Below are 26166 nucleotides of genomic sequence, written 5' to 3'. Positions count from 1 at the left end.
GCGGGCCCCGGGGTCAGAGGGCGCGACTTCCGGCTCGCCTCTAATTGGCTGAAACGGCTCGGGGAGGCGGGCGTTGTGAGGTTAACCGCACGATGAGTGGTTAGTTTGGGGAGGATCGCGCAGCTATTGGTTGGAAGGGCCCGCGCACGCGGTGGACGCGGTCGCGGTAGCTAGCAGTAGTATCAGTAGCAGTAGTAGTGGCGGCGGCAGTCGGTGGTGAGGGGAGAGCGGCTGAGGAGGGAGCTGAGGTGGGGTATGAGGGGAATGGAGTCGTCTTAGATGGCTTTGGGGGGAAATGAGTAGGGGTTGAGGCGGTTCTGAGGGGAAGTGGGCGGGAGTTGGGCGGGTCTGAGGCATTTTTGCGGGGTCTGAGGGATAATTAGGGGGATGTCAGGTTGGTCCGGGGGGGGAAACTGGAGGGAAAAGACGGGTATCTGAGGTGGGTCGGGAATGCGTTTGGGGGCAATTGGGGTTGTTTGAGGGGCTTTTGTGGGGTGTAAGGTGGATCTGGGGCGAACGTGAAGGGAATTGGGGAGGTTTGAGGGGGATTTGAGAGGAACTGGGGGCGTTTGAGGTGGGTGTAGGGGAATTGAGTGGTCCGAGGTGGTTTGGAGGAGCTTTGGGTAGTTTGAGGGGTTTTTGCGGGGTCTGAGGTGGAACTGGGGGGAAATGGGGGGGGGGCTCTGAGGTGAGTCTGGGCAGAAATGGGGAGATTGAGGTTGGTTAGGGGGGTCTGAGGTGAGTCTGAGGAGAAATGGGGGATTTTGGAGGGGGGGTTAAGGGAAAATAGGGGGATCTGAGGTCGGTTTGGGGGGGAATGAGGCAGTCTGAGGGGGCTTTGAGGAGTCTGAGGGGCTTGGGGAGGAGCTTGAGAGGGTCTGGAGGGTTCTCAGGTGGATTTAGAGGGGTCTGAGGGGGATGCGGAGCATCTGGGGGGTTCTGAGGTGAGTCTGGGGGGAATTTGGGGGGTGTCTCAGGTGGGTCTGGGGTCAATTTGGGGGAACTGGGCGGGTCTGTGGGTAATTTGGGGGGGTTTAGGTGGATCTGGGGGCACCTAAAGGGGGTCCCTGGGGGTGAAGGGGTCGCAGCCCTCACAGATGTCCCCTAAAGCCCTCCTGTCCCCACAGAGGAGTCCTGGCCATGGCAGTGCAGGACCCCCGGCCCAACCACACCATCTACATCAACAACCTGAACGAGAAGATCAAGAAGGATGGTGAGGGGGGTCTGGGGGGGGTTTGAGAGTGTCTGTGAGTGTCACCAGGGGTTCAGGCTGTCCCTTGTGTGTCCCCACTGTCACTGTGATGTCCCCATGTGTATCACCGTACTGTCACTCTGTCCCCAGAGCTGAAGAAGTCCCTCTACGCCATTTTCTCGCAGTTTGGGCAGATTTTGGACATTTTGGTGTCGCGCAGTCTTCGCATGCGGGGCCAGGCCTTTGTCATCTTCAAGGAGATGAGCAGTGCCACCAATGCCCTGCGCTCCATGCAGGGCTTCCCCTTCTACGACAAACCCATGGTGAGACAGAGATTGGGGGAAAACTCTGGTATTTTGGGAAAAAACTGTAACTCTAGGGAAAAACCACCAAAATCTGACCTCAGATATCCCCAAAATCTAACTTACAATCCTTCCAAATTCACCCTGAGCACCCCAAAATTTCCTCTTCTATGACACACCTATGGTGAAACACAAATTTTGTGGAGTTTTGGGAAAAAATCCTGGTATTTTGAGAAAAAAACTGAATTCCTGGGAAAAAAAACCAAAATCCATCTGGAAATCTACCAAAAATCCCCTGAGAACAGTCTCAAGTCAAACTAGGAGTCAAAGCTTCCCCTTCTATGACAAGCCCACAGTGGGACTGAAACTTAATGAAAAAAATGTGACATTCTGGGGAAAAAATGTAATTCTGGGGAAAAAACCGCCAGAATCTGGCCTCAAGTATCCCCAAAATCCAACCTGTAATCCTCCAAATTCACCCTGAACACCCTAAGGCTTCCCCTTCTACAACAAGCGCATGGTGATACCCAAACCTGAGGGAAAATTGTGACATTTTGGGCAGAAAACTGACATTTTGGGGAAAAAATCCTGGAATTCTGGGGCAAATCCTTAATTCCTGGGGGGAAAACCCCCGAAATGCAGCATCAAATATCCCCAAAATTCAACCAGGACCACCCCAAAGGTTCCCATTTTATGACAAGTTTATGGTGAGAGACAAATTCTGGGGGAAAATGCTCAAATTATGGGAAAAATCCACAGATTTTGGGGGAAAAAACTGAATTTTTGGGGAAAAAATTTAAATTCAGCCTCAAATATCCCCAAAATCCCACCAAAAAAAAATCCCCAAATCCCACTAGGAATGCACCAAAATCCAACCAGGACCTGCCCCAAAGCTTCCTCTGCTACGGCCAAACCCAGTGAGAACCAAATCCTGGGAGAAATCCCAAAATTCCTGGAAAACCCCTGAAATATAGCCAGGAATTCCCAAAGCTTTCCCTTCTGTGGCAAACCCATGATGAAACCACAAATTCAACCTGGAAGCCCCAAAACTCTGTTGGAAACCCCCAAATCCCTCTTGGAGCTCCTCCAAAATCTCTCTGAATTCCCTCAAATTCCTCAGAAACTCCCAAATCCCTCTTAAATCTTTCTGAATTCCCTCAAAATCCCTCAGAAATTCCTAGATCCCTGCTAGGACTTCCTGAAATAGTGCCAAATTCCTCTTGGAGCTCCCCCAAATGCCATCTGAAAATCCCCAAATCCTTTCTGGAACCTTTCCCAAATCCCTCAGAACCCCTGAAAATCCCTTGGAAAATCCCAAAATCCTCCCCTGAAACCTCCTCAAATTCCCCCAAATTCCTTCTTGAAATTCCCTAAAACCCCTCAGACCCTCCCAAAATCCCTCAGAAACTCCCCAAATCCCTCCTTGAATCTCTCCCAAATCCCTCAGAAAACCCCAAAATCCCCCTTGGAAATCCCCAAATCCCTGTTGGAACCTCTCAAATTCCTCTGAATTCTCCCAAAATTCCTTCTTGGACTTCCCAAAATTCCTCCAAAATGTCCCTAATTGCTCTTGGAACTCTCCCAGGTTCTGTCTGGAATCTCCTCAAATCCTGTAGAATCCCTGAAAATCCCATGGAAAACCCCAAAATCTCTCTTGGAACTCCCCCAAATCCCCTCTAAATTCCCCCAAATCCCTCTGAAATTTGCAAAATCCTTTCTAGGACTTCCCAGAGTTCCTTGAAAAACCCAAAATCTCTTTTGGAACTCCCCCAAATCCTTGAGAAAGTCTCAAATCTCTCAGAAAGCCCCAAGTCCTCCCCAAATCCCCTCAAAATCCTTGGGAACAACCCCAAAACCCCCTGAACCATCCCCACATCCCCCTGGACTGATCCCAAATCTTCTGGAACCACCCCAAAATCCCATGGAGCAACCCCAAATCCTCTTTGGAACCTCTAAAAATCCGTTGGAAAGCCCCAAAATCCCTCTCAGAGATGCCCCAAATGCTCTGAAATCCCCCAAATGCCTCAATCCCGGGAATGTGCCGTCCCAGCGGATCCAGTACGCCAAGACGGACTCGGACATCATCGCCAAGATGAAGGGAACGTTCGTGGAGCGGGAGCGGGATCGGGACCGGGAGCGCAAACGGGACAAGCGCAAAGCCAAGGGGGGAGAAGCCCCTGGCCCCAAAAAGAGCGGGGCTGGAGCGCAGGGGGCGACGCAGGGGGCAGTGCCCGTGAGTGCCGGGGGATTGTTTGATCACACTGGGGTCGTTCGTGGGATTTATGAGATTGTTTTATGGGATTTGGGATCATTTATGGGATTGGGGTCATTTGTGGGATTTTGGGATCAGAATCAGGGCACAGGGGGTGGTGCCTGTCAGTGCCAGGAGATTTATAGGATCATTTATGGGATTTGGGGTAATTTGTGGATTTTGTGATTGTTGCACAAGGGTCAGTGCCCATGAGTGCCAGGGTATTTATGGGATTGTTTTATGGGCTTTGGGGTCATTCATGGGATTTGGGATCATTCATGGGATTTGGGGTCATCTGTGGAATTTTGAGATCAGAATCAGGGCACAGGGGGTGGTGCCAGTGGGTCCCAGGAGATTTATAGGATCATTTATGAGATTTGGGGTCATTTATAGGATTTGGGATTGGGAACGGGGCACAGAAGGCAGTGCTCGTGAGTGCCAGGGGCATTTGGGATGGCTTTCGGGGATTTGGGGATTGTTCCCAGGGCATTTGGGATCACTACAGGGGGTTTGGGATTGTTTAGTGGGACTTTGGCATCATTTTGGGGTGGATATATGGGATTTGGGATTGGGGCACAGGGGACAGTGCCTGTGAGTGCCAGGAATTTGGGATCGGTTTAGGGGATTTTGGGATCAGTCCTGGGGGATTTGGAATCGGTTTATGGGAATTTGGGGCATTTGTGGGGAATTTTGGGGATGTTTTGGGGGATTTGCGGATGGTTCAGGATGATTTGGGATCATTTTATGGGATTTTGGGGATCGTTCTTAGGAGATTTGGGATTGTTTAATGGGGTTTTGGGATGGTTCCAGGGGATTTTGGGATCATTCCAGGGGGTTTGGGGAAAGGTTCAGGGAGGTTTTGGGATTGTTCCAGAGGATTTTGGGGGATTTGTGGGGATTTGGGATCATTCCAGGGGATTTGGGATTGTTCCTGGGCATTTTGGGAGGGCATGGGGAGATTTGGATGGGATTTGGGGCGGATTTGAGTTAATTTGGGTTCTTTGTGTGCCTTTGGGGTTATTTGGAGTAATTTTGAGGTTGTTTGGTGTAATTTTGGGGTTATTCAGGGTAAGTTTGGGGTAATTTGAGGTAATAGTTTTGGGAAAATTGGGGGTTTTTTTGGGCCACGTGTCTGTAGGCTAATTCAGGGATAATTCCATGTGGATTTGGCATAATTTTACATTGATTTGGGATTCTCACTGTACTTTTGGGATAACTTTGGGATTCTGTCTGTGCCTTTGGAATGATTTGGGATGTGTTGGGGTCTCTCCTCAGGGGATGCCACCACTGGCGCAGCCGCCCCGGATGCTGCCGCACCTGGGGGGACAACCGCCCTACATCCCCCCCCCGGGCATGATTCCAGCCCCAGGAATGGCCCCAAATCCCGGAATTCCCCCGGGAATGGCCCCACAGCCTGGAATGGCGCCGATCCCTACCCCACAGCCCGTGAGTGACCCCAGAACCTGAGTGATTTAGAGGACTTGTGGCACTTTTGGGATGGATTTTGGTGGGATTTTGAGGGAATTTTTGGTGGGGATTTTTGGGGTGGATTTCCTGAGTTTTTTGGTAGGATTGAGGGGACTTGGGGGCATTTTTTGGTGCATTTGTGAGGGTTTTAGTGAGATTTTGGTATGGATTTTTTGAATGGATTTGCAGTGGATTTTGTGGCTTTTGGGGCAATTTTTGTGCAATATTTTAAGGGGATATTTTGGATGGTTTTGAGGGATTTTTTTGGGTGGATTTTGTGTAATTTGGGGGTTTTGGGGGGGATTTTTGTGCAGATTTTTCTGCAAGGATTCTGTGAGATTTTCATGGGGATTTAGTGGGACTTATTGAAGATTTTTTCCATGAGATTTAGGGGAATTTTGGGGGTGATTTTTGTGGGATTTTTTGGGGATTTTGAGGGATTTCTGTGGGCTTTGACGCATTTTTTGTGAGGATTTTTGGCATTAATTTTGTGGTCTTTTGGGTGGAATTTTGGTGAGTTTTTGGTCACATTTGCAGAGATTTTTTTGGGGGATTATTTAGAGAGATTTTTGGGGGGGGGGGTTGGTGGCATTTTGCACTGATTTTTATGGGGTTTTTTCCAGGATTTTGATGTGATTTTTGGGCAGATTTTATAGGGTGTATACAGTGTGACTTTAGGTAGATTTTGGGTCTGATTTGGGGCAGATTTGGTGCTGATTTTGGGGTTTTCCTCTCATTCCCCACAGCTGTCGGAAAACCCCCCGAACCACATCCTGTTCCTGACCAACCTCCCTGAGGAGACCAACGAGCTGATGCTCTCCATGCTCTTCAACCAGTGAGATCTCGGGCAATTCTGGGAATTCTGGGCAGGGTTTGGGGGATTGGGGAATTCTGGGGCTTGGAAGGGGTGGAGAGAGGTGAGGAGGGCTTTGGGCTGGATTTTTTTTTTTTTGAAAATATCAGGATTTGGGGGGAAGTTCTGGATTTTTTGTGAGGGAATTTCTGGGTTTTTGCAGGAATGTTTCCAGATTTTTTTGAGGAATGTTTTTTGGGTTTTTTGGGGAGTTGGATTTCTGGGTTTATTTGGGAATGGCTCTGGAGTTTTTGGGGGAAGTTCCACGATTTTTGGGCATGGTTCAGGATTTTTTTTTGGAGAAACTTTCTGGACTGGGGGGGACAGGTTTATGAATTTTTGGGGGAATATTTCTGTGGTTTTTTTAAGAAAGTTTCTAGAGTCTGAGGAATGTTTCCAGATATTTGGGGGAACATTAGTGGATTTTGAAAGGAAGTTCCTTGATTTTGGGGAATTTTTCAGGATTTTCTGTGGGGAAAGCTTCTGGCTTTTTGGGGGGACAGTTATGGATTTTTTTGGGGAAAGATCCTCAATTTTTGAGTTTATTGGGGTTTTTGGGGGGATGTTTCTGGACTTTTTGAGGACCATTTCTCAATTTTTGGGGGAAATGTTTCTGGATGTTTTGGGGGGAAAGGTTTCTGGATGTTTTGGGGGACACTCCTGGATTTTTTTGGGGAACATTTCTGGACTTTTGGGGAGTTGTATTTCTGGGGGTTTTGGGGCACACTTTTGGATTTTTGGCAATCTTTCTGGATTTTTTCAGGAAGGTTGGGGGGTGGGGGAATGTTTCTGGATTTTTAGGGAGGTTGGATTTTGGAGATTTTTAACAATTTTGGGAGGGGTTTTGTGGGATCTTGGAGGAGAATTTTTGGGGGTTGGATTTTGGGGGAATGTTTCTGGACTTGGTGGAATTTTTTGGTATCTTGTGGGATATTTCTGGATTTTGGGGGGTGTTGGGTTGTGGTTTTGGGGATTTTGAGAATGTTTAAGTGGGATTTGGAGTTGGATTTTTGATTTTGGGATGTTGAATTTTTGGAAATGTTTCGGAATTTTTGGGGTTGTTGGATTTTTGGGGAGTTGAACATTGAAAGATTTTCAGAGCATTTCCCTGGAATTTTGGGGAAATCCTGCAGGACTTCTGGGGTTCTTGGGGATATTTTGGGATTTTGAGGGACATTCTGAGATTCGCAAACCATTTTGAGAGCGTTTCAGTTGGATTTTGGGGGTAATTTCCCAATACTGGGGGTTTTCCCAAACTCGGGCTCTCCCCCTTGGATTTCTCGGGGATTTCCCCAAATTCTCAGCTTCTCCTGACCCTAATCCCCCATCCCAAATTCCCAGGCATTGGGAATCCAGGAGCTCCCTAGGGGGCATTTGATGGCGTTCCTGGAATTTGGGGCAATTTTGGGATTTTTTGGGGTATTTTGAGAGGAGTCAGGTGGGGGATGCCTTGGATTTTTGGGGGAATGTTTCTGGATTTTTTTTGGAGGGAGATGTTTCCAGACTTTGGGAAACGTTTATGGAGTTGGATTTCTGGGTTTTTGGGGAGTGTTGCTGGATATTTTTGGGGACATTTCTGGATATTTGGTGCAGTTGGATTTCTGGATCTTTTGCGGGGAGAGAGTCTGGAATTTGAGGGGAAATTCTGGATATTTGGGGAGCATTTCTGGACTTTTATGGGGAGTTGTATTTCTGGAACTTTTTTTGAAGTGTTTCTGGATTTTGGGGGGATGTAGGTGGATCTTTTTGGGAATGTTTCCAAGTTTTTTGGGGGGAATGCTTCCAGATTTTTGGGAGAAATTTTTAGGTTCTCGGGTTTTTTGGGGAATATTTCTGGGTTTTTGAGAGAAGTTTCTGGATTTTTTGGGGAACTTTGCTGGATATTTGGGAATGGTGCTGGATTTCTAAGAGAGGCTGTTTCAGAGTTTTTTGGGCGGGATGCTTCTGGATTTTTGGGGGGTACATTTCTGGTTTTGTTGGGGAACATTTCTGATTTTTTGGGGGACCATTTCTGGAATATTTTTGGGGGACATTCCCCGATTTTTGGGGAACCTTCCTGGGTTTCTGGGGGAACCTTCCCAAGTTTCTAGGGGAACATTCCGTGGCTTCTGGGGGAACATTGCCAGATTTTTTGGGGAACGTTCCCAGGTTTCTGGGAGAACAGTCCCAGATTTTTTCAGGCTCTCCTGACCCTGTTCCCCGTCTCAGGTTCCCAGGGTTCAAGGAGGTGCGCCTGGTGCCCGGGCGCCACGACATCGCCTTCGTGGAGTTCGACACAGAGGTGCAGGCGGGCGCTGCCCGTGAGGCCCTGCAGGGCTTCAAGATCACCCAGAGCAACGCCATGAAGATCTCTTTTGCCAAAAAGTGACCCAAAACACCCCAAACCCCACCAAAACACCCCTAACCCCCCCCCAAAAAAAGGCCTGAAATACCCAAGATCCAAAAAAGCGCCTCAAAACCGCCCCTAAATACCCAAAACCTGCCCCAAAACACCTTAAAATCCTTCCAAGCCACCCCCAAAATCCCATAGAAACACCCTAAAATCCCTCAAAACCACCCCAGAATACCCTAAATCCCATAAAACTGCTCCCAAATCCCAGAAAAATACTCCAAAATCCCAGAAAACTGCCCCAGAAATGGTCCTGGCCCTGCTCCAAACACCCCCACACCCCCACTCCCCCAGGTAAGTTCAGCTCGGCCCAAATCTTCCTTTTTTTAAACCCAAATCCTCCTTTTTCCCACTTCAAATTTTTTTTTTTCCAGCCCAAATCCTTTGTGGGTTCCCAAATCCCTTTTCCCATCCCAAAATCTCCCTTTTCCACCTCAATTCCCCACCCCAAATCTTGTTTTTTTCACCCGAAATCCTTTTTTTTTCACCCCAAATCTCCTTTATCTACCCCAAATAACCCTTTTCCACCCCAAATCCTTCCCTGCCCACCCTAAATCCCCTTTTCCCACCCAAAATCTCCTTTTTTAACCCCAAATCCTCTTTTCCCACCCCAAGTGCTTCCCTGCCCACCCTAAATCCTCTTTTTCCACCCAAAATCTTTCTGCATCCTAAATCCCTCATTTTCTACCCCAATCCCCCTTTTCTCCTCCCCACCCTAAATCCCCCTTCCCCCACCCAAAATTCCTTTTTTACCCCAAAATCTCCTTTTTTCATCTTAAATCCTTCTTTTTCAACCCCACATCCCCTTCTTCCACCCTGGATCCCCATCCCAAATCCACTATCTCAGCCCCCCGGGGGCTTTTGGGGTTCCTGAGGAGTTTTTGGGGGTTTTTCCCAGCATTGTACCCAGGGTCTCTCTGTAGACATTGCACCTGGAGCTGCCCCCATCCCAGATAAGCCCAAATCCCCTTTTCCCACTCCCCCACAGGTTTCTGGGGTTCCCAAGGGGTTTTTGGGGTCTTTGCCAGCATTGTACCCAGGGTCTCTCTGCAGACATTGCACCTGGAGCTTTCCCAAATAAACCCCACTGTGCCCCCCAGGGCTGGAGTGGTTTTAGGGGGATGTTGGGGACTGGGGGGGGCGTGACCCCCCAGACTTCGGGGACTGGGGGATTTCGTCCTTAAATTTGGGGGTTGGGGCGTTTGACACCCCAGGGTTTGGGGTTTGGGGGTATTTGACCAGGATTTGAGATTTGGGGGGTTTTGACCCCAGGATTTGGGGATCAGGGGATTGGACCCCAGATTTTGGGGGTGAGGAGGGTTGGACACCCCAGATATTTCAAACCCCAGGAGTTGGGGATTGGGGGTTTTAACCCCAGACTTTGGAGATTGAGGGTGTTTGGCGCCTCAGGATTTAGGATTTGGAGATATTTGACCCCACACTTTGGGAATTGGGGGTGGTGGACATCCCAGATGTTTTAAACCCCAGGATTTGGGGCCATGGAGATTCAACCCCAACATCTGGGAATTGGGGAGTGTTTGACACCCTGGGATTTGGGGGGTTTGATCCTAAAATTTGGGTTTCAGGGTGGAGGGGGGATGTTGACATCCCAGACTTTGGGTTTAGGGATGTTTGACCTCCTCCCCAGTGTTGGAGCCCCCAGGATTTGGGGTCGGGGGCTTGACCCCAGGATTTGGGGTGTTTGACCCCCTCAGGTTTGTGGTCAGGGTTGAGATCAGAACCATTCCCTGGAAGCAGCGGCGAGATCAGGAATGGGAATGGGATCAGGAAGGGGAGACACCTCAACCCAATAATGGTCCCCGACCCCGGGGAGAGACCTCTGCTGAATCCCGGAAGGGACCCATGCCCACAATCCTGGACCCCTCCCCACTCCTAGACCCCGCCCCAGTTCCAGATCATCCCCCATTCCCAGACCCTTCCCCACTCCTATCCCCTCCCTGTCACGATCCGCTGTACGAACGGGGGTGGTAATGGTTTGTTAACTGATCTCAGAGTGCAAAACGTAACATGGAAAGGGGATTGCAGTATCAATCAAAAACAAATGCACCTTTATAAAATGACCACAGCAAATGTGTGAAAGGAATTAGGGAAAGGAAAAAAAACAGAAAAAAGGGGGAGAAAGAGAGAGGGAGTATAGCTACCAAAGGTGGAGAGACGCAGTCCTCATAGTCCAACTGATGGAGTTTGCCTAGCCACATTGGGATGGTCTCAAAAGTCCTGGTTAACTCAAAGTTCTGTTATAGTCCATTGCTGAGGGGGAAACAGATCTTGAAATGGCTGAGGGGGAAGAGATACAATCAAGAAGAAGAAGTCTATTGAAATATTGTTTCAGGACTGCTTTCTGTGGGAAACCAGTCTAGGTCCTGTAGGCACACCTGTAGGCAGCACTCAGCAGGCATCCTGCTTCAGTCAGGCCAGCACCCCTGCATCAGAATTATGGGTGTCTCAGTCTCAGTCCTTGGTAGGGGGGCTTCAATCTCCGTCCCTTACGGTGGTAGTGGAGCAAATGAAGGATTTTCCATGGGGGGGCTACCAAGTTGCCCCAGCAAGTTCATCTGGCCAAGAGGTGGGAAAATTCCTGGTCTATTGTCGTGAAGCAGGTGCAAGCATATCGGCTGGGTCGCCCCTTGGCAGGCCCTGCTAGAAGCAGTCACTGAAGGCACAGCTGTGAACAATCACTTGGCAGGCCAGAATTCTGCTCAGGGGCCTCAGGATTTTTGGTGTTCATCCACCACTGGCAGGCCAGAATTCCAATCAGGATCCTCAGGGTCCCGATGTCTGTCCTGGGGATGGATGGTCGTGAGGTAAATGAGGGGAACTTCAGATGATCTCATACCAGCCGGTGACTCATGACAATCTTCCAAAGGTCTTCATCAGCAGGGTTCCGTAGTATTGTTGCAAAGTCTTCAGGACTTGTCAAACGTTGGTAGCATATCCCAGAAAACAGAGACAGTATGTAGAGAGAGAAAGAGAAAAGAAGGAAAAGAAAAGATAGAAAAAGGTGAAAAGGGAAACAAACAAATATAATTAATAATAATTAAAACAATATTCTTTTAAAACAATTTCTTCAAATGATCCAAACAAATCACAAATAATCAAAGGCAATAAAGCAATAAACAAATACAATAAGTATTTAAAATAATTTTTTCAAAACAAATCACCAAAAATCAAAAGTAATTTTCACAAAATCACAAAAGAAAATTGAGGATTATTTCAAAACACATACTCTAATTTATAATCACCTTGTGTCAACAGTCTTGGGGATGTCTACAGTGAAGAGGACATCAGCCAAGTTGTGTGCATTAATTATAAACTTCAATTTTGTTAACTGTTTCATCATTCTCCAATTCATAATGAATAAGATTGCTGATAAAACCAATCAAAACTAGAATCTAAAGGATAATGATTGGATGACACGTATTGTTCAGAACACTTGTGGCAGTAGGTGATGACCCAAAAAGAGTGTCCCACCACCTGTGCTCGGCATCTTTTCTTACTCTCTCTATGACATGCTGTACTTCTTGCACATTGTGATGAACAGTTACCAGGGCTTTCTGTTCGTTCTTCTTGATCTTCTCTAATATTTCGATTAAGTCCTGGTGAAGCAACAATTGCTTTACCAAAGTAATGTTCACCCCAATGGGAGTAGGTAATAGTTTGTGAATCAGTCTTTAATTGGATTGTAAAAGGTGACGAGAGGTAACTGGAGCTTCATAAGAAAAATCACATCTTGCAGTTTTGATAAAGTTACAAGCACAAAAATTCAAATTATTTTTGTGTCCACGACTACATTTTCTATAAATACAATATCACAAGCAGTTCTAAAGCATGCACACCCATTGCCTATGTATATAAGGACTGTTTCAGAAGTCTTGTTAGGATGAATTTCAAAATGACGTTTTGCTCTGTGTCCAAACAAATGTCTTGAGCTATAATTGCATTGCTTTCACAGATGAACCCTCGTTGTTCTCGGACAATAGAAGATTCCAAATTAACTGTTTGCCATTTTTTACCAATTTGATGGCCCCATTATCTATGTTCAGAAGGATAGAGAATAGCTCCATTATGATTCAGCCCTAATGCAATAATAGAAAATATCAAATGCACTGAGGCATTGCGTATGGTTAACACAAGAGCTGTGGCCGTGTTTGTAATTGGGTCATAAGTAAAATTCACCAAGTTCCACCAAGATTGGAATTCTCTTTCAAAATCAGTGGCCCTGTCCCAAATTATTTTCCGAATTTTAGTAGGAAAAGTTCCTTCTGCTCCTTCTCTTATAGTTGAGGCAGAAACTGACTGCATCGACAATTGTGCCTGGATACAGCTAAGACCCAAAGAAAGGTTGTTTTGTGTAGCACCGAGTGCATCAATTACCAATTTGTCATCATTTACATTTACCTTCTCCCAATTTGGTAATGTGTTTGATAACAATAAGTCATCCTTATTGGCTTTGGGAACACAGCAGTGGTTGTTAAAATTTAGTCAAATCTCTATTTGTGGCAGCTAATTTATTCATTAGTACTTCTGAATCAATGATTAGAATTCCCAAACCTGTTCCCGCAACACCAGTTATGTCTCTTAGCATCCATTTTTTAAAAGAGCTCCCTTTTCACAGCCAGGTGGTCCAACCCTCAAAGGAAGTCTGCAAAAAAGGCGAACAGGCCGGCTGAATTTCTGAGACATTGTTTTGCATCAGCAATTTGACTTGTTTAAGAGACCGTGACGGATTGAACAACATGTGTTGTTGACCAGTTTTCCTGATTATATACGATCCAATTTCAAAAATTCTCAGACTAAGCATAAAGCAATGGTTGGGCTGGAGTGGTGGTAGAAGAAGGTTGGGTCATAGCATTTATTATGAACTTAAGAGAAAGGCCTTCAGTATTTTTGGACCAAAGACAAACTACTTCTGCAGTTTGTGTTAATGTAAAATTGTGCCAACAGTCTTGTGTGCTTGAGTGCGTACAAACCTGTTCGCGCTTATTTGTCTGATCTGTCCAAACACTGATTGAGATTGCTTTACTATAAGTAGTTCCATTAATCATTCAGCACCCTATGGTAATTTCTTCTCCCACTACCCCTTGAAGCTGCCAGGTTTTTTGTTTTTCCCATTCCTGCGAAGTGAACAAAAGCCTGGGACCAAGGCCATTCGGTAACACATTGACTAAGGGGACTCTCAGTCCCTTCTACCAATTGGGGTATAACTATTGTACTTAATGTGGGCTTTGTAGTCTCAGTTCCTTCTGCCCACTGGGATGTAACTACTGTACTCAATGTCAGCTTTGTGCTCTCAGTCCCTTCTACCCATTGGGGTGTAACTATGGTACTCAGTGTGGGCTTCATGCTCTCAGTCCCTTCTATCCACTGGGATGTAACTACGGTACTCAGTGTGGGTTTTGTTATAGCCTCTATCTTAAATTTATGAACTAAGCCTTTTCAACCTAACGGGTTGGTCAAGTTATTTTGTCAGCGGCATGTCACATAAGTTGGTTTAGTTAAAGTAAAATTATGCCAGCAATCAACTGGTTCATTTTTACTATCCTTTGTACTTGCAACATTGTTCATTTTGCGACCTAGAATGTAACTACCAACATACTCCTGGCAGCAGCACAGAGTAAGGGGAATTTGTTTGGCACACTCCCACTTGTTTGTAGGACACAGTCTCGCTGAAGGGATATCCCAATCATTTTTCCCACCTGGTTCCATAAAATTTCCAGAAACTGTAATGGAGGTGGCTTTCTCATAGAGAGATCCTTCCATTTTTCTGCATGCTACCACAATCATTTCACCAGTTGTTCCAGTTAGGGTTCTAGTCCAGTCCTTCTGATCCCATCCCCACTCACTTGGACCATATACCTGGGAGTCATGCAGCACTACAGGCTGTAGGTTCGGGTGGCCACCCTTGGGATACGCTCCTAGAACATTAGTGGGATGGAGGGTAGCTTCAGACCACAACCACTCAGCAGGATCCTGTCCATGGAATTGGGGTAGGATGCAGAAAAATATCACCAGTGTTATCATGGTTCAGATGATTTTCATGTTCCTCAGGGTTCTTCTGTAAAAGTAAAAACAACAGAAATCCTTCCACTGAGGGCAGAAAAGAGTTAAAATGATGGGATTATCCCACATATATTTATCCGAGCTCTTTCCCTAGAGCATCACAGGCTACCCATGCATATTTATTCAGAGGGGTTTTCAGCACTAGTGCTACTTCCCCTACAGTAGGGAGGTCCACCAGAACAGGTTGCCCAGGGTAATGTGCTGGATTTTTTGAATCGTCAGGTCCCCGTAGTGTGGGAATGATGCTTGGAGCTGTTGGGCAAAAGGCAGTGATTTTGGGACATCCATTCACCCCCCATCTACTCTGTTCACTCTTTTAACAGCTTCCCATGGCGGAATGTCCCAATTTCCCTCCCGTGGCTTCAGAAGTCCTTTCAAAAAACCATTGGTCCTTTCTAAGATCCCGTTAGCTTGAGGGTAGTAAGGGGTATGGAATGTCCACTTAATTCTTCACCTTTTGCCCAATGCTGTACACCTCTAGCAGTGAAGTGGGACCTGTGATCAGATTGAATTTCCTGTGGCTTTGGGAAAGTTCCAAAGCACCCCTGCAAAGCTTTAACTATTATCACCTGTAGCTCTTTTCAAAGCATCAGCTTGAACCAACCCAGATACAATTTCTACTCCTACTAGCACAAAGTGTTTACCTCCTGACTTCTTAAAGGGGCCGATATAGTCTGCCTGCCATGCGTCCCATAAGCCTTTACCCTTTCTTAAATGCAGAGGGTCATCTTCTAAAGGATGTCTCTCCAGTCACCTGTGACATTGCTTGCAGGCTGATACGCATGTTTTACACATTTCCCTGGTAACCAGCCAACCACAAGCATGAGCTTCTTTGTACAAATCTTTTGCACCTGTGTGCTGTCTTTTTACATGCAGCCATTCTAATAGTTGATCCCAGTCCTCAGTAATTTGTTCCTTTTTCAGGGGGCTGAGTCTTCCTAGTTCATGAGCTCTATTCTTCCACTCTCCTGCTGGATTTCCATCTGTTTGGTGAGAAGCTACCCAACCAACAGCAAAATTTCCTTGGCCTGCGACATCTAAAATTTCTTGCCATTTTTCCTTTTGCCACACTGGAATTCTGTGAACTTCCCAATCATTTTGCTGCCGGAAAGGAAGCCACTCGGTACAACCTTTGTGCACTGCATAAGAGTCGGTGTAAATGCAGACAGGAGGAATGTTCTGTGCCTCACATCGGAAAACACTCCACACAGCTATGAGTTCCCCAGCCTGAGCGCTGCCTTCCCCTTCAGTAATGATTCTTTCACCAGATGAAATGTGTAAGGCAGCTGCTCTATATCTCCATACCTTCCCTTCCCGTTTTGCAGAGGCATCTGTGAACCAAGAACTTGCTGCTTGTTCAGGGGAGAAAGGAAGGGCAGCTTTGATTACAGAGGAGATTCATCTTGGCTGCTAACCAGGCTCTCAGTGTCTTGGATTGCTAGATTTTTAGCTGCATCTTCCATTATTGAGACAGTATTACAATAGGCTTCCATCTGAGCATACCATTTTCTAACTGAGGCCCTTTGGGCTACCCCGTCAGGCGAGGGGGGTCCCATTAGTGACAATTTTGATAACTTTGAAAGGGTCTCTTAATACAATAGGCTGTTGTGCAATTTTTTCCTCTTCTAGGAGAGCTAAGCTAACCAAAAACAATCCCTTTTCCCAGGTAGTGTATCTTTTCTCAGCATCTTTGAAACCACAGGAATAAAAACCATTTGGCAGTGGACCCCACTGCCAAATGCATACTGATAGCCCTGAGGAGGCAAATCCCCATTCCACCTGAAAGGGATCTGTGGGATGGATAGGGCCTAGTGCTTGGTGAGCTGTTGCCTCAAAAATCAGTCATTGCAATGCTTCTTCCTGAGAAGGAGTCCAATCCCATTTCACCCCTTTCCTCAGCAAGTCAAAAAGTGGCCTAGCAATTATTGAGAAATCTGGGATGTGTTTTCTCCAGAACACTAATAGTCCTAGAGCTTGCTGGAGATCTTTCCTCAATTCAGGCAGTTGAATCTGATCTAAAGAGGTTAGGGTATCGGGTGGAATAAATGTCATACCTCCTTCCTTTCCACCAAATTCCCAAAAACTTCACTTCCTGAGAAGGCTTCTGAATTTTCTCTGGGAGAATCTGCAAATCAAGACTTTCTAAGTGAGCAATTATTTTCTGCTGATGTTTTTCTACTACCTCTATTTCAACCCTCTGCCCCCCTCCCCAGAATGTCATCAATGTATTGATTATCAGCTACAGGATCTGGTTTGGGTATTTTTTTCTAATTCCATGGTGGGCCAAAGTGGGGGAGTGTTTGTAGCCTTGGGGAAGCCTAGTGCAAGTGTATTGCTGTCCTTTCCCAAGTGAAGGCAAAATGGTCCATATCTTCTGGCTGTATAGGTATCATAAAGAAGATGTCTTTGACATCCATAGTTGCCATTGCCATGATTGAGTGAGCCTTTTCTTGAATTGATGTTATTAATTCAGCTAAGTTTGGGACCGCTGCTGTAAGAGGGTCTGTGTTGGCATTAAGCCTGCAAAAATCTACTGTTAATCTCCACTTTCCACTGGCTTTTCAGACTGGCCATACGGGTGAATTAAAAGGAGAATGTGTGTAAATTGTTACCCCTTGGTTTCTCAAGTCCTGTAGAACCGCTTTGATACCTTTTCTGGCACCAGAAGGTAGAGGGTATTGTTTTACATGAGTTGTTTGATTATAGGGTAGGGAGGGTGCGGTTTGAAGCAGCCTAATGTTAAGTGGCAGTGTGCCAAAAGACCACAGAAATCCCTCAGAGTCTTCCCACTGCCTCCCAGCAAGGACAAACATTCCTAATCAATTATTTGGAATGTTCTCAATTACCATTTTGATGACTAGTTGATGCTCATTTCCAGGGAGCGTCAGTTTGGCTAAGGCAACATTCATAGATTCTGTAGTTCCCAGAGCATTAAGAACACAGCATTGTCTCTTAGTTGGAACAATTCCACACCTCTGGGCATCCTTTTTTGTTAGTGCAGAGAGCCCCAGTGTCAATCAAAAAGGTTACTAGTACTCTTTTGGGCCCCATGATAGCTGTGATTAATATATCTCCTGATTTATTTTTAGTGAGCATTCTTAAATAAACCCAAGCTCCGCCCCTTTGCCCACCTGTAAGCGGCAGAGAGATTAGTTTCCCTAAAACTCTATTGGATTTGGTTCACTGCCCATGTTCTGAGAATCCCGGGGGAGGGTTCGGCTGCCTGGATTCTAAGAGAGAAGCTGGCAGAGGGTTAATTTTGGCTGGCTGCTCGTGTTCTGTGGGAGAGGCTGGGGGAGGGTTAGTTTTGGTTCCTGAGAAGTGAGGGGTGCACTGGGTTGAGACGATGAATTTGGTGCTAATTTTTTATTATTTTCTGCAATTTATCAAGGGGCAAACCATCCATCACCTCTTTGGGGACCCACTTTTTAATTCCTAACAACCACCAATGGTGGCGGCTAGAGATCTGTTTTCCTTTCTCTATATTTTCACTGTGAAGAGCCCCAATAAACCAAACACCTTTTGTTTTCTCTGATTTCTCCTCTGGGGTTTTTATAGGTCCATATTGTCTACAATAATTAATCAGATCTACTGCAACTTCACCCCATGTCCAAACTTTACAGTTACTGGCAGGTGAATCAGATTGAGAAGCTGAGGACTGTGAGGGGGAAGAGTATGGAGTGAAGCCAGGATCAGTAGTTCCAGTTTGGTCAGTAGAGTTCCTGAGGAATCTTATCTAGTCTTTCTACAGGACTTGAAGCCATTATGGTTTTCTGTAGAGTCATTGCTGTAGGTTTAAGCGTTTCTGGAAGCCCACAAATTCAAGGGGTCATTAGTTCTGGCTTCACAGGTAATTGCATTGGGCATTCAAAACCAGGATGTAATTTCTTTTCATGGATGATTTGCAGGCAGGCGGCTTTGTGGACACTTTCTAAGAGCTGGTCGGTGGTGTCAACGATTGCCAGGGGGTCACCCCTTTCCAAAGGATTCATTCTCCCGGCCCAGAAGGATGCACCCTGTGTCAGGGACCATGCATCACACTTATCTCCTGATCTCCTGTTGTTAAGAAGACTCCACATCCCCAGTGGCCTCCTGTTCGGTTAATTTAATTTGATCTCCACCATCGAGGGACACTCGGAAGACATATTCTGTCTCCGATTCTTGTGGGAGGTGCCTGAATACTTTTTACAGCTTAGCTAATTCGGTAGCACTGAACGGTATTTGTTTAGTTGTGATATGTGGGTCAAGATCCTCATCATTAATATAGTTATATTCTGTTTGAACCAAGGGTCTCAAGTGAGGACAGCAGTATTCCCCACAATTTTTTACCACCTCAAGTTCCTTACGGGGATAGATCTGTTTAATGTGAGGAGTTTCCTTTGCCTCTGTAGAAGAATCAGTATTATGTGAATTCTTAACATGTTCCTCTCTAAGGGCAGCTCGCAACATATAGATCTTGTTTCTATCTTCATTTAATTGTTTTTGCAAAATTTCAACTAGGTTTTATGGGGAATCTATTACTGCTATTTCCTCACTTCTTCACTTAAAACAGGTCTCTATCACTGCTGTGAGACAAGCTCCCAAAACTGAGCAGAGGATGATCTTATTTTTGGCCAGTTTTAATTTTGTTTCATGTTGTAAAGAACATATTCTGTCAATAACATTTTCTAAATTAAACTAGTTCTCTGCCCAAACTTCCTGGTTTGGCATTGTATTTAGCAAGCAATGCCAAATACATTGGCAAAACTCAGCTTTAACTTTTGCACTGAGGTTTTCACTCATTTTCTGAAGAGACCAGAACCACAACAAGGAGATAAGTTAAGTTACACAATCACACAGCCTTTGTTGTGTTCCCCTTTGCTTCCCTGGGTGGGTGAAGGGATGAAGCTGCCTGAGAGGCCCTGCTTAGTTACTCCAAAGGTGTCCTCTCCTTCCCAGACAGTACAGATACACACACTAAAATGGTTCTTTTGTGAAGGGACCAAAAACCACAACAGGGAGGTAAAAACTACCTTACACAACTACACAACTCTTGTTGTGTTTCCCCTCACTTCCTTGGGTGGGTGAAGTGATGAATCTGTCTGAGAGGCCCTGCTTAGTTACTCCAAAGATGTCCCTTCCCAGGCAGTCCAGATACACACAAACACTAAAACACTTTCCTCTTTTTGCACTTGGAGATCTTTTGTGAATTTCTGAAGACAGAACCCTCAGTTGAGTATCGGGATGTTTTTGACCTAGGTGTGTGCAGTTTGTGGGAAATTTGAGTAACACCCCTTGCTATCCAGACATGTTCAACTCTTTGGGGAATGAGGGGCTGGGTGCAGCTGGTGTAGAACTTTTTACCTGTATCATCAGCCCATGCTTGGTGCTTCTTCAGTCTAACCTGGTTTTAGCTAATTTTGCTGTTTGCAAGTTAAAACTTGTTATCTTGCTCTTGATGGCATTTGTTGTGTCACTTGCTCTGCTATCTTGCTTTCTCTTCTATCTCACTTTACGTGCACATCTCAGTCCAGTGCTGCTTGTGGTGAACCTTTCCTTGCACACCACTAAGGATTCCCCTCACACCCCAGTGTCCCAGCAGCTCCATGCCCAGCCAGGAGGAGCAGCAGGGTTGACAGAGCATCCCCCCAGATTTCACCCACACTAATGATACAGGTGGACACTTGGGAGGCTGCCTCAGGCTTTATTGTCCACCAACATCCCAGGAGGGAGCAGAAAATTGTCCCCCCTCTTGCAGATGCTGATTCCAGAGGCTCACAATGCTTCCTTGATTCCATGAGGTTCTGTCAAGTCCCTGTGAAACCTTGGTGCCATATTGTTTCATAGCCTCACACTGCTCTCCTGGCTTCCACAAGGTTCCTCTGTGACCCACTGCAGCCTTGGCTCCATGATGGTCTCTTGGCTTCTATGAGGATCTCCTGGCTCTCATGATGCTCTGCTACGTCCCAAGGGGCATCTGTGGCTTGGCTTTGGAGTCCTGCAAGATCCAAAGATTTTCCTCCAAAAAACACCAGTCCAGGGACCCGCAGGATATTTGGGCTGAGCTCCCCTTCTCCAGGCTGTGGGGAGATATGGTGAGGTCTCAAGATATTGTGGTTACGCTTAGGTGGAACCCCTCCCCTTTTACCGTTAACTGACCATTACCCCCTGTTATAAATGACCCTGCCTAACTGTTAATAAATGCCAGTTACTGTCCACCACATTGGTGTATGCGTGTGCTTGGCCCATGTGGCAGAGGCGCTGCCACCGAACCGTCCTCGACCTGGGACGCCACGCCCCAAGCGGTGGCAACACCAGGCATCTGCTTGGAACCCAAGTGACTGTTGTGATTCCATGGAATGTCATGGAACAAACTGTCACTTGTAAGACTGTGGGGTGCCACTGTCACCATTGCCACTGCCCATGGAACCAAGTGACCATGGTGACACAGCCAGCCTTAATGGAATACAGGAGACCACTGTGACCCAATGGAAACTCACAGAACCAAGGCCCTGTTGTGAAACAGAGGGGCCTCATGGCACCAAGGAGACCATTGTGAGGCAATGAAATGTCCTGGAAGAAGGAGTAAATTGTCAACACAACAGGGCCTGATGGAGCCCAGGTGCTGATGGGACATTTCCAAGGCTCGTGCAAGCAAGTGTTCATAGTGACAGAGCCTGGTCTAATGGAACACAGGACAACATTGTTACCTAATGGAATCTCATGGAACCAAGTGTGCACTGTTTTACCATGCAGCCTCATAGTGGTGAGACCACTGTGTTGCAATGGAATATCCTAAAACCAAGGCTCCGTTGTGACAAACCTGGGTTTTATGAAACCAAAGACACCACTGTGATGGAATGGAATCTCAAGGAGCCAACGGACAACTGTCAACACATCAGGTTCTCAAGAAACCAAGTAAATACTGTAACACTGTGGAATCTCATGGAACCAAGTCTGAATTGTTACAAAGAGGGGCCTCATGGGACCCAGGGAACCATAGCAACACCATGGAATCTCATGAAAGCAAGTGTCCAAAGTTTCATGGTGCAGCCTCATAGAGCGCTGGAGACCATTGTGTCGCAATGGGACCACATGGAACAAAGGCTCCATAGTGACACAGCAGGCCCTCATGGAATGCAAGAGATCATCCTGATGGAATGGAAACTCATGGAACCAAGGGTCCACTGTTTTACAGCGTGGCCTCATGGAGTACTGGAGACCATTGTGACACCATGAAAATGAATAGCACAAAGGCTCCACTGTGACCCAGCAGGGCTTCATGGAACCAAGGACACCACTATGATACAATGGAATCGCTAGGATCCAAGGATCTATTGTCAACTCATCAGGTTCTCGTGAAAGCAAGCAGAACATTGTGACAGAGTAGAATCTCATGGAAGCAAGGCTCTACTTTATTCAAGTGGGGCCTTATGGGACACAGGTGCCACTTGGACATTGTCAGGCCTAGGAGAAACAAGGCACCACTGTGGCAGACCAAGGCCTCATGGGACCTAGGAGAGCACTGTGACACAATGGAATCTCATGGAACCAAGGGCCCATTGTGACACGGCAGGGTCTCATGGAACCCCTGTGCCTCTGGGACATTGCCAAGGCTTGTGCAAGCAAGGTTCCACAATGACAAAGAAAGGCCTCATGGTAGCCAGGAGATCACTGCGATGCGATGGATTCTCATGAAACCAAGGCCCCATTGTGACAAAGCACGGCCTGACGGAAACCTGGTGCCACTGGGACATCTCCAGCCTTGGTGGAAGCAAGTGTCCATTGTGACACAGCACAGCCTCAAATCACAGGAGACCAGAGTGATGACATGGAATCTTGGGGAACCAAGTGTCAATTCTAAACACAGCAAGGACTCATGGAACCCAGGAGACCATTGTGACGCCACACTTTGCCACAATGGAGCCATGCTTCTGTGAGAATCGATGGACCCACAATGTTCTCCTGGGTTCCAAGAGGCCCCGCTGTGTCACAATGGCCCCTTGCTCAGGGTCCCTGTTGCCCCTGGGTTCTGTGAGGCCATGCTGCGTTCACAACTGACACTTGCTTCCATGAGATTCCATTGTGTCACAGTGGTCCCCATGTTTCCATGAGGTTCTGCTGTGTCACAGTGGACACTGGGTTCCACAAGAGCTGGCAATGTCCCGGTGGCACCTGTGTCCTGTGGGCCCTACTTTGCCAAAGCAGAGCCTTGGGTTAACAACTGACCCTTGTTTCCTTGAGATTCCATTGTACCACAGCAATCTCCTTAGTTCCATGAGGCCCAGTTGTGCTACAATGGTCTCCAGCATTCCATGAGGCCCTGCTGTGTCACTATGGAGCCTTTGTTCCATGTGTTCCCATTGTGACACAATGGTCTCCAGTGCTATATTGTGCACAATGGTCTCTATGAGGCTGCGCCTTGAAACTCTGGACTCTTGCTTTCATAAGATTCCATGTTACCACTGCCAGGAAAATCCACAAACGCCAGAGGTTTAGGTCCACAAATGAGACAGAGGAATCCTTCCACTTTATGTGAATAAAGGGAGAGAGTTCACTAGGGCACACAGCTGCAGGGTTTTCTCTCTCAAGGTTTCTGAGGGTGCAGCCTCTTTTTATCCTAAACTCCCGGCTGCATGCTGTCCTCTTCCCATTGGACAAGGTACTAGGAAGGCACAGCCTTCTCAACCTGCCTACCCCATATTCCTCCTTGAACCTGGCATTTCGCCTCAAAGTTCAGGCTTGTGCAGATCCTTGTCTGTTTCAGGAGTCAAGTTGTCCCCACCCAGTAACAAACCTGCTGGCCAAAGTCAGTAGAAATATTACCACCCATTTCAAAGATATTAACACCCATCCCTTTATCCATCAAATTATTCATAAAGATATTAGCTTACATATTTCCTCTCAAATTGATGTTTCTTGTGCTGGTGACAGTCTTTTAAATCCAGCCTTCTGCCTGACCTCTCTGCTGTTGTAGTTCCATGAGCAGAGGTTGCTGTCTCTTACCCCTTCCCATGGGCAGGCTGGTGTTCAGCCATCTCCAGGACAGCAGGGCCCCACCCCACATCACTGTGACCTAGGAAGACAAAATCCATCACTCCAAATGTCCCCCCTGTCTCCTTCTTCCCAGGCATTTGACTCTGGCAGTGGGGTTTGCTGCTGGTTGCTGCAGGAAAAAGGAGATGGCTGTTACACTTTGGGGCACATGCAAACAAGGAAGCTCCTATGACACTGGGGCCCCATGGAACCAATATCCATTGTGACACACAGAAGCTCAGAGAACCAAAGAAACTCCTGTGACACTGTGGGGACCATGGAATCAAAAGGCTGGCACGTGGAAATAGAGATTCCGCAACCAGCAGGTTAATGAAGTAGATATGTTTGTTTATTCAGCGCTGGACACAAGGGGAATCACTTCTTAAAAGCTGTGTGTGTCCAGCAGAGCAGATGCTCTGTATTATATGCACTTAAACTCATACATATTTATCATTGCCTATACATATCCATAACCTCTCCCTGCCTGCTCTCACTTTGTATGTCAATCAGCTTCTATGGTTCTGTGCTTCTGCACTTTTAGCACTCTTCACATCTGCAATTCTCCAAGGCTTCTTGTCATGGTCCAAATCACAGATCCAGGTTTTACCAGTTTTTTGAGCACTGGTTCAGTCTTCAACAATAGGTGAGATCCCTTAAAGTATAGAAAGTCCCCTTAAAGTATAGGAAAGAGGAACATCTGCTCTTGATTACACAACAATATAGGAAAAGAACCATCTATTCTTGATTACACTATAAACTATAGTCTGTTTAACCCCTGATTACACAGCCAACTATAATCTGTTTAAGCCTATATCAATCCCCCCTTTTCTAAACTATAGGAAAATTCTTTTGCCTTCTAGGTGATACCGCAATATTTTTTATTGTGTTTTCATGTGCTTCAAGCATTGTGATCATTACATTTATATTTTCATTATCCTAACAATCCAAATAAGCATAAACAATAATAAAACTAGACTTATGCAAACTAAAACTAAAAGCACTATTATAGGATGACACAACATATTTAAGATCCCAGTGGCAGTAGAGGACTGTCACTTGTATTAGGGATGGCTGAATAAAGTGACACAGACTCCTATGTTGTCAGAAGGCAAATGCCCAGTTTATTAGCCATCACATTCTTTTATAGACTGTTCCGACAAAGCTGGACCTGATTGGTCCTCAATAAACACCCCTCACATCATTGGCTAATTAGAAATAGCACCCTTCTAGTGAACATCTTACAAGTAAATAACAAATTCAAAACACCAGCTGCAAAGATAAAAGATTGTTTTAATTCTTTCTCTGAGCTTTCTCAAAACTCCCCAGAGCAATGCCTGGGAAAGTTTATCTGACTCTCTCTGACCAGACTGTCAGCATCCACAGGGGACCATCCAAAAAGTACTTCCCACCAATGGTGAGTCATGTCATCCCTTACTTAAAACTTTCCCTATCTTCTCAGCATCATGGTGGATTGTGATTAAAGTTTTCTTTCCAGTCTCCTTTACTTCTTTGAGAATGCTCCCTAGGTCTTCATGTCTTAATAATTGTTTTACTAGAGTAAGGTTCACCCCGATGGGTGTGGGTAATATCTCCTGAACTGTAGTAAAATTAGTTTTTGCATATTGATACAACAAAACTATTGCCTGATAAGAAAAATATCACCCACTTATTTTGACAAAATTGCAGATACAAAGGTTAGAGTGGTTATAGACCATAGTTAGAATTATCTATCACTATGGTGGGGCGTGCTGTTCTTAGATACACGCAGCCTTGGCCTGCATACACAAGCATAGTTGTTTGGTTAACTGGATGAACCTCAAAATGACAGATACTCTGTTCAGTATCTAGGCAAATGTCTTGTTCATCTATGGTGTTGCTTTCACAAATGAATCCTTGTTGTTCCCTTGCAATACAAGACTCTATATTTACAGTTCGCCGCTTTCCTTTGGTCTTATGTGCCCAAGTTCTCTGTTCAGAAGGATATAACAAGGTTTTATCATGGTTCAATCCTAAGGCAATGATGGGGTGGATCATGTGTATTGAGGCATTATGAATGGTCAACATGAAATCAGCCACTATGCTGGTGACAGGCTCATAAGTGAAATTTACTAAAGTCCACCAGGACTCCACCAAGCTCTCTTTCTCCCTCAGTAGCATTGTCCCAAACAATCCTTCAGATCTCAGTGGGGAAGGTGCCCTCCCCTCCCTTTTGTATAACTGAGGCAGCGATTGATTGCATCCATAGTTGTGCCTGTATACAGCTGAAAACATTTTAATGAAACATTGTCTTGGAATGTATTTAGTGCAGTTATTGTTAACTCATGATCCTGCTCCTCCATATTTTCCCACCCTGGTAATACTTTAGATAATTTCCATTGGCTATTGCCTAATGCTAGTAAGGAAGACTGAGAGGTTTTTATAATTTAACTAGATTGCTGCCTGCTACAGCTAATCTGTTCATTAATCCTTCTGAATCTATTGTATTTAAAAACCCCAATCCTGTTCCCAGTACCTCTGTAAGGTTTTTCTTCCTTCAAGTTGTATGTATAAGTTTCTGTAGCCAATTGGTCCATTCCATGAAGGAAGTCTTAAGGAATGGAGCACATTCTGACCAGA

General features: G+C 46.0%; 1 protein-coding gene and 1 pseudogene across 3 annotated transcripts; one reads left to right on the top strand and one right to left on the bottom strand.

Moving 5' to 3' along the window:
• Positions 1-105: 105 nt before the first annotated feature.
• SNRPA (small nuclear ribonucleoprotein polypeptide A) lies at positions 106-9553 on the top strand. 3 transcript variants are annotated; one of them, XM_054653148.2, is made up of 7 exons: positions 106-248; positions 1128-1213; positions 1343-1515; positions 3545-3727; positions 5021-5191; positions 5959-6047; positions 8274-9553. In XM_054653148.2, the coding sequence occupies exons 2-7, from the start codon at positions 1141-1143 to the stop codon at positions 8431-8433; spliced, it is 849 nt and encodes a 282-aa protein (XP_054509123.1). In that variant the 5' UTR covers positions 106-248; positions 1128-1140; the 3' UTR covers positions 8434-9553. The 3 variants fall into 3 exon arrangements, with proteins under 3 accessions (XP_054509123.1, XP_077048406.1, XP_077048407.1); XM_077192291.1 differs by having other exon boundaries at positions 168-216; XM_077192292.1 differs by lacking the exon at positions 106-248 and adding an exon at positions 373-394.
• An 8692-nt stretch (positions 9554-18245) lies between these two features.
• On the bottom strand, positions 18246-18984 carry LOC143696275 (uncharacterized; annotated as a pseudogene).
• Positions 18985-26166: the final 7182 nt, after the last annotated feature.

The sequence above is a fragment of the Agelaius phoeniceus genome, chromosome 32 (assembly GCF_051311805.1).
Source record: "Agelaius phoeniceus isolate bAgePho1 chromosome 32, bAgePho1.hap1, whole genome shotgun sequence".
Taxonomy (NCBI): Eukaryota; Metazoa; Chordata; class Aves; order Passeriformes; family Icteridae; genus Agelaius; species Agelaius phoeniceus.
Note: the sequence above shows the minus strand (reverse complement) of the source record. Positions and strands in the feature narration are given on the sequence as shown.